We start from the raw sequence: 17172 nt of genomic DNA on the forward strand, positions 1-17172 counted from the left end.
CTAAAGTATAATAATAATAAATAAATAAATAAATAAAAGCATGTAATTTCCAATTAAAAAAAAAAAAAAAAGAATTAGCCGTGAAAGGGCACAATGTACCTTGCAAAATCTGAAACGTTGCCTAAGGAGTAAGCAATCAGAGCACCTGGGTTGTTCTGGCAATATCTGCGCTCACCTTTCCTGGTTGTGGGTTTGTCTAATACCCTAGTGCAAATAGATTGAAAGCCAGAGCCTGAATCACACTGGTTAAAATTTATGGTTTCTCATGTACATTATCATATTTAAGTATACTACTATCTAGTGTTTTCATTAGAGAGATCTGCCATTCTCAGTTACTCATTTTCTGATTCAGTATCCTTTAGGTATTATTGTGACAAACATATGTAGCAGTCTGGTTTCCAAATAATAAGCGAGTCACGATTCTGGGGTCCAGGACAAGCAAGTATACATCCCTGCTTTTAGAACTGTTTCATATTTAAATTTAGATGTGCCACAGAAGTTTTGAAGTTTTGTTAATGCTCCTTTATTAAGACTGAATCTGGTCAACAGTATACCAAAATGATAACAACTTAAGAAATTTACTTATTTTTTAGAGATGGAGTCTCCATCTCAATAAGGTGTTGGTAACACCTTATTGGGGCGGGAACCATTGATTTGTGCATTTATAGGATTGATTACTATCCCTAATAAAGTTAGTCTGGCAGGCAAAATAGCGAGACCTTATCTCTACACACACACACACACACACACACACTACAGGCCTGACCAACAGGAAGAAACCCCATCTCTACTAAAAATAGAAAATTAGCCATGCGTGGTGGCACATGCCTGCAATCCCAGCTACTCAAGAGGCTGAGGCAGGAGAATCACTTGAACCTGGGAGGCGGAGGTTGCAGTGAGCCGAGATCGTGCCATTGCACTCCAGCCTGGGCAACAAGAGTGAAACTCTGTCTCAAAAAAAATAAATAAATACATAAAATAAAAAATAAATGAAGACAAGTTTATGAAGATAGCTGCTGCCACCACAATCACAAAGAAGACCTAGGTTAGTAGGAGCATCCAGTCAGAACACAAAGTTGCAAACATTGTAAGGACATTATCTCAGTGAGATTCAAGCCTGCAGTGCAAAGAGTTTCTCCGGTAAGAAAGTTAACAGGATTTCTAATATCTGGAGTGCACAAGTGTTACACAAGAAAAAGAGAAGATTGTGTCAATTAAAGCTAGGAAAGATAGTGTTAAAAAGTTGGAAAAATAAAAGAAATTTAAAGCTCGAGTCAAACATAAAATCCTTCTCAAAGTTTAGAAAAGCTTTTCCTCTGTGTTGACAGGTCAAAGAGCAACTCTGCAAATGAGCTAATAATTGTCAAAACTTTAGCCAGATCTTTCCACCATGTGCCAGAACTAAGTGGCTTTACCCAGAGGACAGCAGCTTGAAAAAGTCTTGGGGTTCAAATAGATTTGAAACTACCTCATTGCTTTGTGAACTAAGGAAAATTAAATAGCTAGGCATCCTTCAAAAAGAAAAAGAAAAATGTTATATAGAATTCATAAACACATGTTCTAAAAGCCAGTGCATTTGTTTAGCATATGTGTCAAATGCAAACAGAAGCAATAGTGATATTCCTTTCTCATTCTATAACCATTGGGGAAACAATATACCAACATTCTTAGGCATTAAAGAGATCCCTCTTATCTTGTTGATTAATTCTAATTCTCTCATTCTAAATCTGTGTGCTACTCCCAGATAGGACATAATACTTACTGGGATGGGCACTGCTTGGAGGGGCAGAGATTTCATTCCTCCACTTTCTGGTCAATTCTTATTTTAACCTTATTCCCAATTTAGAATTTTCATATTTTATCATCTGAGATTAAATCGTTCTAGAAGGTAAGCAATTCTTTGTAGGCCAAAAACTTCCCACCTCCCTCAACCTACCTAGAGAATTTTAAATGCATTTTCCAAAGATGTTGGGTAGGTTTTTATACATGGCAAGAAGCGGATCTCTACAAAAAAATTTTTAAAAATTAGCCAGGTATGGTGGTGCACACCTGTGGTCCCAGCAACTCTGAAGGCTGAGGCAGGAGTTTTGCTTGAGCCCAGGAGGTTGAGGCTGCAGAGAGCTATGTTCACACCACTGCATTCCAGCCTGGATGACAGAGTAAAACTCTGTCTCCAAAAAAAAGAAAAAAAAAGATTATTATAAGTCACTGTAACCTCTAATATAAAAAAAGAATAAATTTGCCTCTTGTTTTCATAAACACTGGATTATATTCTATAAAGTGATGCTTGTGGTCTTTGTTAATCAGCATATTGAGTTGATTTACTTCAGGCATCCTATTATTTATTCTCTGGTGGTTTTATTTTAAAGTAAAAGATAATGTAGTTAGAGATTTTAAGAGATAACAGCATGAGATTAGATATTCTGCAAACATTGGCAATTTCATTAACAATAATAACTAAAATGGACAAATTTTATTAGTGTGCCAGGCACTCATCTAAGCACTATAACTCAATATTTCTCAAAACTTACATCTGGAATGGGTACTTTCCCATTTTGAATATGTGGAAACTGAAGGAAAGTGGTCAGATCATGTAGTAATAACATGTTGGAATGTATATTCTCACTCAAGCAGTCAAGTTCCAATGTCCGCACTCTTGAACACTATGCTCTATACTATGTGTGGAGATCAGCATTTGGTAAGTATTCTTTTGCTTAAACATAAAACGGGCATAAAATATCGTGACTCAACTAACACAAAATAGTTTTTTAAATTTCTATTTTTGAACCTTGGGTATATGTAATTTGGTAATTTTAATTTGGCTTAGGAAAAATTTACACTTCTCCAAAATTGTTTTTCTCTCCTTAATTCACACACTAGTGGCCATGTGGGCCTCCTTTAAGACAGAAGTTCAAAATCCCCATTTCCTGGTAAGACAGTGAGTGTACTTAAATAACTTACTACTGTTGTCCCCTTCATAATGAATGACCAAAAAGTTCCTTATGGGATGCAGGTGCCAGGGCAATTAGGTGATGGTCACAGCCCACCCTCATTCCTGGCTGATAGGACTCTGCCAGCCACTGGTCTCCCTCTCTTGTGGCTGCCAACTACACAGGGCAATGGGCTACAGAAGCAATAGCAGAGAGAGGGCTGATCAAAGTCCAGGCAACAGAGGCAGTTCATAAGCAGCTGCAGGTCAGAGCAAATAGGATTCTGCAGCCAAACAACCAAGGATTCTGCACGTGGAAGTTCAGGTTGTAAATGCACATTGACATACACTGTAGTCTAAGAGGCTGTCCACCAATCTTCCTGATCCTGCTTCCAGAGGGAGAGTTCGTGGCAGCAAACCTCCAGAAAACAAACGTGCTCTCTCCTCTGCCTGACTTCGTTTACATTTCAGATTACTCAATTTTGGGGAAATTCCACTTGGAGGAATTTTACTATCATTGTGGCAATGTGTTTGTAATTCTTTTTTGGTAGGCTTTTATTTGTTTGGGTAGTTTCAAGACTATGGAAAGACTACTGATGGACTGGAATTATCCTAGGCAAGTTCTGAAGTGAATCAGCAAACTGTAAGACAGAGCTTTGACACTTGCCACATCTCAGGAGTATGGTCAGTTACAAAATATGTGGTCAGTTACCAAAAAAGCCCCAAGCTTCACTTGCCCCAAGCTTCACTTGTGAATCACTAGATGTGGGCAGCGATGCAAATATTACCATGCCTTAATAGTCATTAACATTATAAATGCTGCACAGGAACTGGGACAAGTTACTGCTGGCTTACTTGCCAACATACCCAAAACCTGGCACAGCATGGGCACATAGTAAGGTACTCAAAGATACATGGAGTGAAAGAATAAATGAAAGGATATAAACTTCATCAGAATCATGCTCTTAAAAACCGGGCAGAATAGCTCAGATGGCAAGAGCATGTTCTAGCTCATCATGAAAATTTTTAAAAGTAAAAAAGTATACACACAACTTTCTATATATGATATATATAAGTACTTAAAACACATTTACGTTTCTTTAATAACTTATTTTATAATCACATAATCTATATTGAATATCTGAAGGAAATACAAATACAGTAGGACCCCCTTACCCACAGTTTCAGTTTCTGTGGTTTCAGTTGCCCTTGGCCAACTGTGGTCCAAAAATATTAAATGAAAAATTTCAAGCAGGGCTCTGTGGCTCACACCTGTAATCCCGCACTTTGGGAGGCTGAGGCGGCGGGTCACCTGAGGTTAGGAGTTCAAGACCAGCCTGGCCAACACGGCAAAACCCCGTCTCTACTAAAAACACAAAAATTAGCCAGGCATGGTGGAGGCGGGTGCCTGTAATCCCAGCTACTTGGGAGGCTGAGGCAGGAGAATTGCTTGAACCCGGGAGGCGGAGGTTGCGGTGAGCCAAGATCATGCCACTGCACTCCAGCCTCAGCAATAAGAGTGAAAATCTATCTCAACAAAAAAAAAAAAAAGAAAAGAAAACGAAAAAATTTCATAAATAAACAACTTTTAAATTACACACCCTTCTCAGTGGCATGATGAAATCACATGCTGTCTCACTCCGTCCTACCCGGGACATGAATCATCCCTTTGTCTAGTGTGTCCATATTGTACAGCCCACTTGCCTGTTAGTCACTCAGTAGCCATTACCATTATCAGATTGAAACAACATGGTACAGTATATTTAAGGGTGGGTTCCATACGAGTTTCAGACGTCTACCGGGCACCTTGGAATGTATCCCCCAGAGATATGGGAGGGCTACTGAACTACCTGGTAGCATTAAAGTTTATTTATACATACATAGGAAATACATATATGTGAAAAAAGTTGGGGGGGACTGCTCTTTATGATACATGATTGCAGAATCACCCATTATTCACAAGAACCATGCTCACTCTTCTTTATTACACCACTTTCCCCAACATTGAGAGGCAATGTATCACTTAAACATGCAAATATATGAAGCATTTATTGTTTTCATTTCCGTTCTTCAGCATATACACTTTTTGTGCCTTCAGCAATACTTTCCTTATCGTCAAAGTTTCTATTCCTAACAAAATTTACATTTTCATGGTAGTTTACAAATACAAAATTACTTTCACATATATTATTCATTTTCACCTTAAAATTGTCTGGTTCAGTAGACTAGACAAGACATTAAAGTCATTCTTCACTGTAATATTCTTATTTTGGTGATAAAGAAATGAGGGATCAAGCAGAAAGGACTGCTTCCAAATCTCAGAAAGTGACAGAGCTTAAGACTGGAACACAATTCCTCCTGTAGCAAGGCCAATGCTCTGTGCATTAAACAGCCTCCTGCACAGATCTCCAAAGGCATTGGCTCTGAGGTAGGTTGCTGCCAGCCCCATCACCTCATTCATATATTTCCTGAGCATTTAAGTATTGGTTTAGATAACGGGGCATAATGAATTAACACCAGATAGCAATCTGCTCCAACCGACCAGGTGGTTAGGGCAAATTATTACAAACTTCATCATTTAGGACTGATAGTCATCACATAAGGACACAGACAGAAAAAGAGTCATAAGTTATTATCATAAGTTATTTATGATAATAGACAAAAGTGTATGAAAACAAGCCTCCAGTGACAGAGGAAAGCATGATGAAGTCAGTAAACCTTCCTCCTCAACCACTGTCTTCACCCTTATGTGCCAGGCCAGCTGCCCTGGCCATTGAAGGTCCATTACGGACCATTAAAGTGCCTGGGGACTGTCCCCTGGCCTCAACTGGCACAGCCATGGTCCTCAGTCAAATCCACTAGCACTAACATGTGATTAAGACAGCCTGGGTAAATCTCTCATTAGGAGAGGAGGTAGCTAGGCAAACAGCTGCTACTTCTCTACATTTTATTCATTATTCAGTACCCCAAGATATTTCTTATAGCAACTCTTCCTAATATCCCATGTTGCTCAGATATACGTAATAAAGTTAGGCAGCAGAGGTTAGAGGATCAAAATTAAAAATAAAATCACCATCATCTCTTGAGGTTTTCAAAAATAGTAGAGTTAGTAGGTTTTGTCTGTGTCAATATCATTTACCATAGCTTACTTTACCCTTTTCTTTCTATTAAAAATAAATAAATGCATACATGCAAGCACCTATACATGCATACATGTATAAATTCTGTCATGATATCTGAAAACCAAGCAGTTATCTAAGATGGTCTCTTGCATTCACAGACATATTATTACCTTATATTCAGATTACTATTCTAATCAAATCCAATCACTGTCAGGTTTATATTTGGAAATATTGCTTCAGAAATTTGGAATACAAACCAAAAATTTTTTAATCTTAAATAATAAATATATAGATTACTGTTAAGGAAAATGATACATATATAGTATACATTAAAATATGATATATATATTGTAAGAACACTAACCTATACATTAAAATCTTTAATTTGAGTTCAAGTTCTTCCTACCTGTGTGACTTTGGGCAAGTTACATCAAATGAACCTGTCATTAATTTCTAAGGTCTTTTTTAACACCAAATTCTACAAATTTTTAATGTTAGACTAATTCAATACTGAGGCAAGGAAAATAAAATAATGGAAATAATATAAATTCATGCTTTAAAGAAGTCCTTAAAGGGAAAGCCAATAAATAAACACTCTCAGATTAAAAACAGGTGATCTGTAAATGTATACAAGCCTGCCAGACACAAATTGCCTCTTTCCTCTCTTGCTCTTCCACCCTTTCCCACTTAGAGATCACCTAATAGTCCACAACAGAGAACCATCTGATCCCACTGTCTCTTCCCCACCATCTCCCATCTTCTTTCTTCCCCACCAGAAAGATTATAAACCCTGGGCTAAGCCAATCAGCACACTAACTTCCCCTCAGTCAGAGCCTTAGATTCAATGGTTGGAAACAAGATCAATGGATTCAAGCACTGTAAACCTTAGAGCCTTATCAGGTGCAACCAGCAAGTAATTCACATTTCCTTAAGGGACTTGAACCTGGGATCTTGTTTGGTGGGAGCTGCCACAGCCATCATGCCTCTATATGGAGCCTAAGAAGCTCCTGGAATACCCTAAACTAAACTGAACAGGCAGAGAAACATCATGTCTCAGTGGAATTATGTCAACTTCTAAATCAAGTTCCACCTGAATTGTAGTTAGGAGAGACAAATTTACCTTTTGTTGCAACCAGTCTGGGTTACATTTTCTGCCAAGATGCAACCAAAGAAATGTCTAATCTTTAAACATTTGTGTACATTCATTAACGAATCTTGACTCTACCAGTGACTCATATAGCCACTTGGGACAAGTTATTACTTAACCCCTCTAGGCCTTAGTTTGTAAAATGGAGATGATCCTCATCTTAAAGGATATTGTGAGGATTTAAAATTATGTAAAACACTGATCACAGGCCCTAGCAGGTCATGGGCTCTCAGTAAATGGCAGCTCATATTGTTATTTTTGCAATTGCTTTGGGAAAAGCTCTCTTCTCCAACATATAAGAAAATAAATGAACATAATTATTGCTCATAAGAATAAAAGCAGGACTAGTAAAAAAGACAAGTTCCAGAATTTGGAGTAAAATTAGAAAAAGTAACTGTAAAGTTCTTGAAGATATACAAAAGTGCCCTCTCAGAGTCTCTCCATCACTACTTCTCCTCTAACAGTGATCAGTCTCCTGTTAAATCTTTCTTTAAACATTAGTGTCTAAATTAAGTACATATGGAAATATACTGATTTACACTTCATTAATTCCATAAATTATATATTTTATATTTAAGACTATATAGGTTAGGCAGACTTTTATTTACAGCATCAAAAATATAGAGAACGTTGCTATTATCCCAAACTCCAGCTTCTGATCTCATGATAGAGCCAACTGTAATGGGTGAACATTAATTTTTACTTCTTGTTTTTTATTAGTCTCTGCCATAACTATGTCATTATGCCAGTATTTTCTGAATCACTAGTGAATGGCAAAAACAAATATAGCAGTTGTGATTTAATCAGAGACAACACTGTTGAAACAGCTAGCACAAGTAGACACATTTAGAATAGTAAATGGATAACAAAAAACACTTACAGGCTCATTAATAAGAAGGCAATTAGGTCTTCTGGGAAAATTCATTTTCTAAAAGAATGCTAAAGCAAGCTATAAAATGCAAGTAAAATTGTGTTTTGACATGAATAGTGTACACTGTCTATTACATCATAATTTTTCTCTTGAGAAAACTGACAAGAATCTCTGTTCTTAAATGAACACAAAAGATAATAAAAAGAACACCAGTTATATTTAATGCATTCTACCTACCAACTCCCATTCATTAAATTTGACTGTCCTATAAATGAGCTCCTTATTACAAAGATCTTAAATTACGCTTAGATGAAAAAGAGAATTATAAAGCAAGAGACTGCTACTAGTAATATCAGAGGGAATAGTATTTCCTGTATCAACATAACATTATGCTAAAAATGATTTGCATGTAGCATGTTTGGTTCCTTGAAGAGTATGTTTATCTTTAAATATTCTTATACAAAATATTCATAACCAAAACTAGTCTTATTTTTAGTCTCTTATGAAAATTTTTTTTTCAAAATCATCTGAGCATTCTTTTAAAAAGCTTGTTTAGTACTGTTGTTTTGATGTGTCTGGAATATTAAATAATAATCAAGTAAATATTGATCAGAAATATAACTCCAGGGGCCAGGCATGGTGGCTCACATCTGTAATCCCAGCATTTTGGAAGGCTGAAACAGGAATATCACTTCAGCTCAGGAGTTCGTGACCAGCCTGGGCAACATGGTAAAACCCCATCTCTACTAAAAATACAAAAATTAGCTGGGCATGGTGGTGCACCTGTAATCCCAGCTACTTGGAAGCCTGAAGCAGGAGAATCTCTTGAACCCAGGAGGCAGAAGTTGCAGTGAGCCGAGATTGTGCCACTGCACTCCAGCTTGGGTGACAGGGCGAGACTCCATCTCCAAAAAAAAAAAAAAAAAGAAAGAAAAAGAAAAAGAAAGGAAAAAGAAATATAAATCCAAGGAAATGTATTTCAGGTTGTCATTAATCCTTTTGCAATACTCTTGAAATTCTATGGTAAAGTTCATGTGACAATCTTTTTAAAATGAGCTTTCTTTGTCCTAGAGCAGTGTTTCTCAGAATTAAATGTTCCATCAAATCACCTGGGGATTTCATCAAAATGCAGATTCTGATTCAGTAGATCTGGGGTGGTTCTGATGATCACAGATCATCACAAATTTCCAGATGATGCTAATTATATTGGTCCATGAACCACAAAATCCCAGGACACCTTGCAGTGAGGAATCCAATGACCATGAAGCAATCAGGCATCAACCCCTGGGTGGGCAGTGAGGACCCTAGAAAGCCTTCCTCTCTACTCTTGAATTTACTGAATGACCTAAGAAAAATCACATCAAGGAACTGTTGCCAGTCTGTCACTTAAGCAGCTGCTAGGTCACCTCCACTATCCAACAAGGATTAGGGGAATTTCTGTGGCTGGTCAGCTGCTGCCTCGAACAGCGCTTGGAGAATCAGCCTATGAGCAGCTGGTTAAGGAACAGGCTGCACTGGGAAGGATTTATATTAATAGATACCAATCTGGAGAAAGATTTATTATTTTATCCTTAAAAGTATAACAGTATAGTATAGTATACAGTATAGATTATATACAGCTTATTTTCCACTTGTTTCTACATCTATGAAATAAATGATCTATTTTCACTACTCTTTCCAAAAATGTAAGTATGGAGTTTTGATACCATCTCTAGATGCCCTTATCTTCTTTCTAACCTAAATGTTTCTACAACTAAGTCCTAGCATTGTTAAGATGTGTGTGTGTGTGTGTGTGTGTGTGTGTGTGTATTCACACAGAGGACTACATACTTATATCTTTCACATTTCCCAACAAAATAAATACAAACAATAACTCCACTACACACTATTTTATTTCGCCTTGTTTCTGAATTCCCCTTATTAAAACAATTCCTAGAATGACACCTGTTGGAGGATTCAGCCAGCACTGCCCTGTTCATCATTTTCATTATCAGAGCTCAACAATCATATCAAGGGGAAACACGGATTATTCCATTTAGGACAACTTAATTTGATCCTAAAACAACTGTAAGTGACAAAATAAGCCACTTGTAATTTTTATGGATTATCAACACACGAAGGAGAATGCCAAAAAATTCAACCAGAGTTAAGTGGGGAAATGGCAATATTCCACAAGAGGATCAATGTGATCCTTAGATCCCAGGCCCAGTGTTTTCCCAGAACCTCAACAATCTAAAAAAAAACCTCACAAAACTAAGTTTTAAAATTACATACACTTAGTTTTCATTATTAAAATATTAAATACAGATCAAAAGAATTCCCACAAGAATACAAAAGGAAAATAAACATACTTCCCACAACAGAAACTTCATGAAACTTTGAAAACCTTTTATGTGAAACTACGTTTCTTTAGGAGTATTTTCACAAAACACATTTGCACTAATGTGGAGTGTGAAGTTTATAAACTATTCAGAGTTCACACTGATATCAAACATCATAACATTTTTTAAGTTTTCCAAAGCATAGTTGTATGTAACTTATCTCACTTATCTCAAAATACCAAGCAATGTGGTTCTGAAATTGTCTATCCCCATTTATAAAAGGGAACTTAAAGACTTCAGAGACAGCAACAAATAAATGTTCTGTGACATTAAAAGATTAGTTCATGGATATGCAAGTTTGCTTTTTGCTTCAATTGAAATAAAAAATAGCCTGATTAATGTATTATTCACTTACTTTGTTATCAAATACTGTTTTAAGACCTATCATGAATTGATGTCTTGTACTTTTTTTTTCAGTACTATGACAAACAGCATGAGTTTTGATTAAAAAAACAAGTCATGTTCAAAAGCAATTACAACCTTTTTAGGCAAAAAGAAACACCATTTGAAGAAGGAACACAGACTAGATACATATGATCAAAGTGTAAAGACTGAGAGGAATACACAGAAATTTTTACATTGACAGAACTAGAAATAAATGTGTTTGGGCAAAGGCAAAGGCTGATTTCAATAAACAAGTCAAAAATAGGACTTTTTTCCTCTTCTAAAAATGAAGTAAAAGATCAAAGACACATACACACACTCACACACACACACGTGCACACACACAGAATCCCTGTGTTCTTTGTTTTGTCTTTAAGAACAATCTGTAAACTTTCTTGATGCTTCCTGCTCTCAATCTTCCAGCATCTCTCTTCCTGCACTCCATGAAAACCAAGTAGGGGAAATGGGAGCAGCATAGATCCCTATTTAGCATGATGTTCACTGTCTTTAATACCAGTTTGAGTAGACCTGGTATACTGCACTTTAAAAATATTAGTAGCCAACACACTTTTTCTATATGGAATCTTATCACATGAATTAAATATTACCTTAAAGGCCAGAAAAACCTGTAACAAACCATCATTGCTAGAAATATGAGATTTAGTGGGAATGTTGGCATTAGCTTTGGTTAGCGGATGAGTCATATTTCCAGTTCTTAAGGACATGTACAGCACTAAAATATATTTGGCAAAAACAAAAGGGCTGTGATCTTGTGTATATGTATGTGGGGCTCTGTTTTTGCTAGAAAAGAGTAGGAGGGAGTGTGGGAGGGGGCAGAGTGGCAGAGGGGTTGATTTATTTTTGAAATTCACTTTTATGAGCACAAAGAGAAGAGCTGTCAGCAGCACACATGCCAATGTCCAAACAGCAGCCAGACTCTCCTCTTTCTGTCTGGGTAGGCCAGACACAAAACTACATCTCACAACCTAGGAGAATCAAGAGTCAGACGTAAGAGGACTAGAGAGAAAAAACAGTCCGGGAAATGTCCAGCTACATATGATTGCTAGTGATTAGAACGTGGAGTTTTAATGAATTGAGGGACCGAGGGATATTTAGCCAATCAAAACCAAAAAAACTAACAGGCAAACCTTAAAGCAAGCTGGCTCCAATATATCTTCCTAGCAGGTAATAAGTATAAGAGAAATTAATCTCACATAAAGAGACAACAAGGAGTCAGATACTGCTCAGGTGCTGCTTAGATGAGTTACAGGATTCTAAGGATCAAGTGAGTGCACATCAACAGGGTGACATGTCAGGAACTATAGACAAAGCAGGATCTCGAGCTGTATTTCCAGGCTCCTATCATACAAGAGAGACAATAGTCCCTCTCTAGGTCATTGATAAGACTGCATCTAAAAAGCTACGTATTATTCTCAACACAGAGTTGAACACCTGAACCAACAGTTAAACAAACAGCTAAAGAAACTGACTAAAAATATTCTTTTCTGTAGTTAGAAATACCAGGAATGTTAATAGTGACACTTCCGTGGGTCTAACTCAAGTAAGGATTTATACAAGGTAAGTTAAAAAAATTAAGGATAATCGATCATTGTGCTGACAAAATTATGGTCTGGCCAGTCTAGTATGTTTATGTCTAACAATAATTATGTTAATAATTAAATGAATGACTGGCTGAGTGAAAACACACACACACACATGCACACACACACGCACGCACACACACACTCACACACAAATCCTGAAGAGCCTGCACTAACTGGAGAGAGAATTTGGAAGCAGTAAAAAGCCGAAACTAAGGCACTTAATGATGATTACGCCCTAGATAGCTGCAGAGTCCTTTACGATGTACAGTGCTAGTTCCCATAAATTACTTCATTTAATCATAAAAACCATGTGGAAAGGTCAAGTTGGGTATTATTATCCCCATTTTACAGATGAGAAAGCTGAGTTTCCAAGTCACCTTACCTGCATCTGGTTTCGTCAGTCATCTAAGTCCTTCTACAGAAAACTTTCTTACATTATATCAAGAGATCACAGCTATACAACCCAGTGAATAAACTTTAATACTTCTTTATTCTTCTATGCCTTGGTTTCCTCAGATATGACATGGGTGTCATTTTAAGTGAGAGGTGAAACTGAAAGAATATATGAGTTGAGATTTACAGAAAGTTCTGGTTTTAAAGAGGCTCACAGTGCAGCAGTTTTACACTTTAACTGCAAAAGCTAAGAAAAAAGTCACAATAATGAAAACACTCTTACATTTTTGGTTTAAACAAAGAAAACTGAATAAGTATATGGCACATCAAAGTCCCAACAATGCTTAGCCTTTCAAAATTTGCTTTTGAAGCTTACTACATTAGGAACCACATGATATCGAAAAGTAAACTGATCTTAATGAGTATGATTTGAAAGACATACTTAAGATATTTTTAAATTCTCAACATGAATTTGTCTTGGACTTTTAAAGTGGGTTTATTTAAATTTCTCAAAAGGAATAAAAGTTCAATATTTAAAGTAAAATATAGGAAAAACCAGCAATATAGAATACACCTCCAATCTTCAATACATCTCTAATCTATGTCTGCAACAAATCTGACTGCCATAGAATTTTATGACAATAAAATATCAAATGATTTATGGTAGCCAGAAAAAAAGAAAGTATTTACAAAACAAACTTACAATTTGTGGAGAAAGGCAAATCCACAATCTGACTTTAAACTCTGGGAATAAAAGACATTCATTTCTGGGCATACATTCCTAAAGGGCAAAATCTTGAGATGCAATCCTGTGATTACTGTACTTTTTAGGAATGCACATTATATTAATTAAATATACAACATCATGTCAAATGTTATGCTTTGTCACTAAAGAAAAGCCAGGCATATTTAAAGTAGTTAGAACTAGATATCTAAGAACACAATTGTTTATTGTACATATCTAAACTCCAGGTATCAGAAAAGCTCATTTTCACATTCAGCTGGAGGAAATGTAATATTTACTTGTTAATTAAAGGGTAAATAACATTTAAAAAGAGAAAAAAGAAAAGTTTCTTTACTGCTGAAAATATATCCATCAGCTGTTAAGACATTAATAGTTGCAACTCTTGAATACATGTAAGTTTAATCATGCAACTGGTAGAGTTCACACTTTCAATTAACAAACTACAAGCCTTTTCAAGCGTAGGCTCTCCGTGCAGTGACAAACACTGCAGAAATCAATACTCACTCCAACTTGCCTGCATATAATGAGTTACATCAAGCACGGTTTCAATGCTAACGGGCATTATATGTCAGAAATGCATGCAGTAATGCTTACTCCAGAAAGAATTAAATTAAACCATCGGATCATTTTTTGCATAGAGCTGTTACCCTCTGCGTACATCAATTATATACAAGGCTTTTCCTCTGCTTGCTGCCATTTCATAATCTCTGCCTGAATGTACGACACATGCTGCCACCTGAATCTGTTGTTTAACTCCCTTTACAGAGTTCTAAAGGGGGCGGGGATAGGAGAGCAATGGAAGGGAAATAAACGATTACTCCAGAAAACAACAATTTATTTCCAGGAAACAGGGCCTCCACAACAACGTGAGAAACTGTCAGGTACAAAGTAAGTTATTTGCGTCCTGCGGCTTCAGCCAGGAGCGTGGCTGTCGCTTTTCCCGTCTTCTCCATCACCCTCTGGCCACCTCTGCGTCTCCATCTGCACCGCGAACCCCAGCAGCAGATGCGCTCGCCAGCCAAGCGAAGCTGGGTAGGTTGGCCAGAAAAGTTGTCAGGACTGGCGGGAGGTAGACAAGTGCTCTGGAGCCCGCTCCCCAGCGTCCACCTGGTGAAACTTCAGAGCCCCCAGAGGAGAGAACGAAAGAAGCAACCAACCTACACGAAGGATAACAAAACTGGAGGGGAACAGAGGGCGGGACCGGGAGAGCCGGGGTTCACGGACTTCTCTGAGCGGCTTGACCGAGAACCCCCAGGGCTACAGCGAGACGCTCTACTTGTCTCCTTTTGGGTTCCCCCGGCAGAACGCAGTCATTTACAGTCCGCTTCCAGCCCCAGGCCGGATCCGGGGAGCGCGGGGCCAGCCTGGCGGTGGTTTTGCCCGAGGAGCGGGCTCCCACGCGCGAGTCAGGCTTCCTCCACCAGGCACCCAGACCTCGATGCCCATGAACGCTCAGAGTGGGTCCTTAGAACCGCATTTCAACACATCTTACAGGGCTCCGCCAACACACACACAGAACATGCTCCAAGCAGTGCCCGAGCGCACAGGGCAAGCCCGGGAGCAACCCAGCGCTGGGGGAGGAGAAAGGGGACTCTGGGAGGGACAGGGAAGTAGTTAGACAATAGTCAGGGGAGGTTATTCCCGGGACAAAAAGCACCTGGCAAAGCGCGCCGAGGTCAGTCCCTTCGAATCTCCACATTTCTGACAATGGCTTCCCAGGGAATTTGTTTAAACACCCAAGGGGCAGACAGCAACAAGCCCGCACCACAAGCAACAGAGTGCCGTCACTGGAGTCGTAACTACTTTTTCTTTCTCTCTTCCCCACTAGCCCGGCGCAGGCCACGCGAGACGCCGAAGCCAGCAGGTCCCCACACTCTCCGGCTCGACCGTGCCAGCCTGCGCCCCGAGCAAGCTTCGGAGAGGAACAATGGGTGCCCCGCGTCCCACCTGGCACGAACTCTGGGGACAGCCCTCCCTCTACCCTGTGTCCCCCACCCCCGGACAGCGAGAGCTCCCCACGATCCTTGTCCCCAGCCCTGGCGGGGACCTGGCTCAACCCTCGTGAGCCCAGGACTCCGAGCGTTCGTCGGGGACGCCCCCCGGCCACTCACCTGCGGAGAACTGGCCTTGGGCCGATCCCAGGAGAGGCCAAGGGGAGAGGAGCAAGAGCGCCACAAAAGCAGGCAGCGCCGCCGCCGCCGTATCCATGCCGAGTTTGGGAGAAGTTTCAAGCAGCTTTGCAAAGAGCTGCCGGGGGGATCGCCGCGAAATCCACGACAGAGGCGCGGGCCGGGCCTCGCGGGGTGAGGACGGTGAGAGGACAGCCGCCCGCCCGCACTTTTTCCTTCTTCGCGGTCGCCAAACTACCTCGGGGGCGAAAGCGTCGCCAGCGTCGCCGGCCGGCCGCGGCGGCAGCTCTCCATGCTCAGCGGAGGCTGCTCCTGTTAGTCAAGAGTTACTTTGCTCGGGGAGGGACGGGGGCGGAGCCGGGGGTGACGTCGCCCCGCGGGCTCCGGGCGCTTCTGAGGAATGCGGGCTCGGGCGCGGCGCCGCCACCGCCTCCTGCCGGAGAGACGCGCGCCAGCCCCGGCCGCGCGCCCCGCGCCCAGAGCCCCGCGCCGTCTTTGTTCGCAGCCTGGGCCCCGCCGCCAGCCGCTGCTCGGGGGGAGCGAGCGGGAAAGGGGAGCCGGCGCAGCTCGCTGCCCTGTTCCAGAAATCAGAGTTTGAGAGGCGAGAGTTCGGTAAGCCGTGCGACCAGACGACGGAGGACGCTCGCAGAGAAACCCCCGCCGTCCGAGGAGAGGCGTCCTGGGGTTCCGTCCCCAAGGTGGAGGTCCCCCCCAGCGGTTGCTGATAGAAAGGGGAGTGTGGAAGCGCCCTAAGGAAACACCCGACCGCCTTGAAAACTCCCCGTTCCTTATTCTTGTAATAAGGAATAAGACATCCCACCCCAATCGAAAACTTGTCCCTTATTCATAGAATAAATAAAACTTGAACCAGAATAAACGATCGGTAACTTTCCAGCGTGAACAGCTGGCGTGTCTCCTTTCTGGTTTATTTGTCATTTGCCAAGTATTTGGATTTACTCTGCTTCACTGACTTTGCTTGTTGTTCCGAAACCTTCCGGCCCCTTTCCAGTTCTCACCTAAGAACTGCATCAGGGCTTATTATCCCTTCCTTGCACTTAAGTCTGGTGTGTGTGTGGTTTTATTTTTTTTAATATCTAGTAGCTAGTTAAGACATAAGTATTTAACAAAAGGACTTTTACACTGACCATGAAAACAGCTTCTTCGGAATGATTCATCTGGCAATGCTATATTATGACAGTAAAATATTTCACAGTTAACTACTTCAGCAGCTTGAAGTGGTTTCGCCATATGCCACGCTGCCTTACTTCTGTGGTAAGACTGTATGGTGCATACTTTATTCATTTTTGTAAAATACAAAAAATAGGTATGGTCACAATTGAATAGCATAATCACTTTGATTCAGAATGTTTATGTGTTATGTACAATTGCTAAAACAATAGTCTGTTGATTGACATCTCTCAGTTTCTCAGACATCTTAGCCTTTGTAAATCAAGACAATGTGAAATT

General features: G+C 39.9%; 1 protein-coding gene across 5 annotated transcripts in view; it reads right to left on the reverse strand.

Annotated features, from left to right (window-relative positions):
• PTPRK (protein tyrosine phosphatase receptor type K) overlaps positions 1-16041 on the reverse strand; it is a 559501-nt gene extending 543460 nt beyond the window's left edge. For 2 of the 5 annotated variants that reach the window (XM_054556726.2, XM_054556728.2), the window contains exon 1: positions 15688-16041. In XM_054556726.2, coding sequence (XP_054412701.1) covers positions 15688-15784 — 97 coding nt within the window. In that variant the 5' untranslated portion in view covers positions 15785-16041. 5 annotated transcript variants of the gene reach the window in all.
• Between the last annotated feature and the right edge of the window lie 1131 nt (positions 16042-17172).

This window comes from Pongo abelii, chromosome 5 (genome assembly GCF_028885655.2).
Source record: "Pongo abelii isolate AG06213 chromosome 5, NHGRI_mPonAbe1-v2.0_pri, whole genome shotgun sequence".
NCBI classification, from domain to species: Eukaryota; Metazoa; Chordata; class Mammalia; order Primates; family Hominidae; genus Pongo; species Pongo abelii.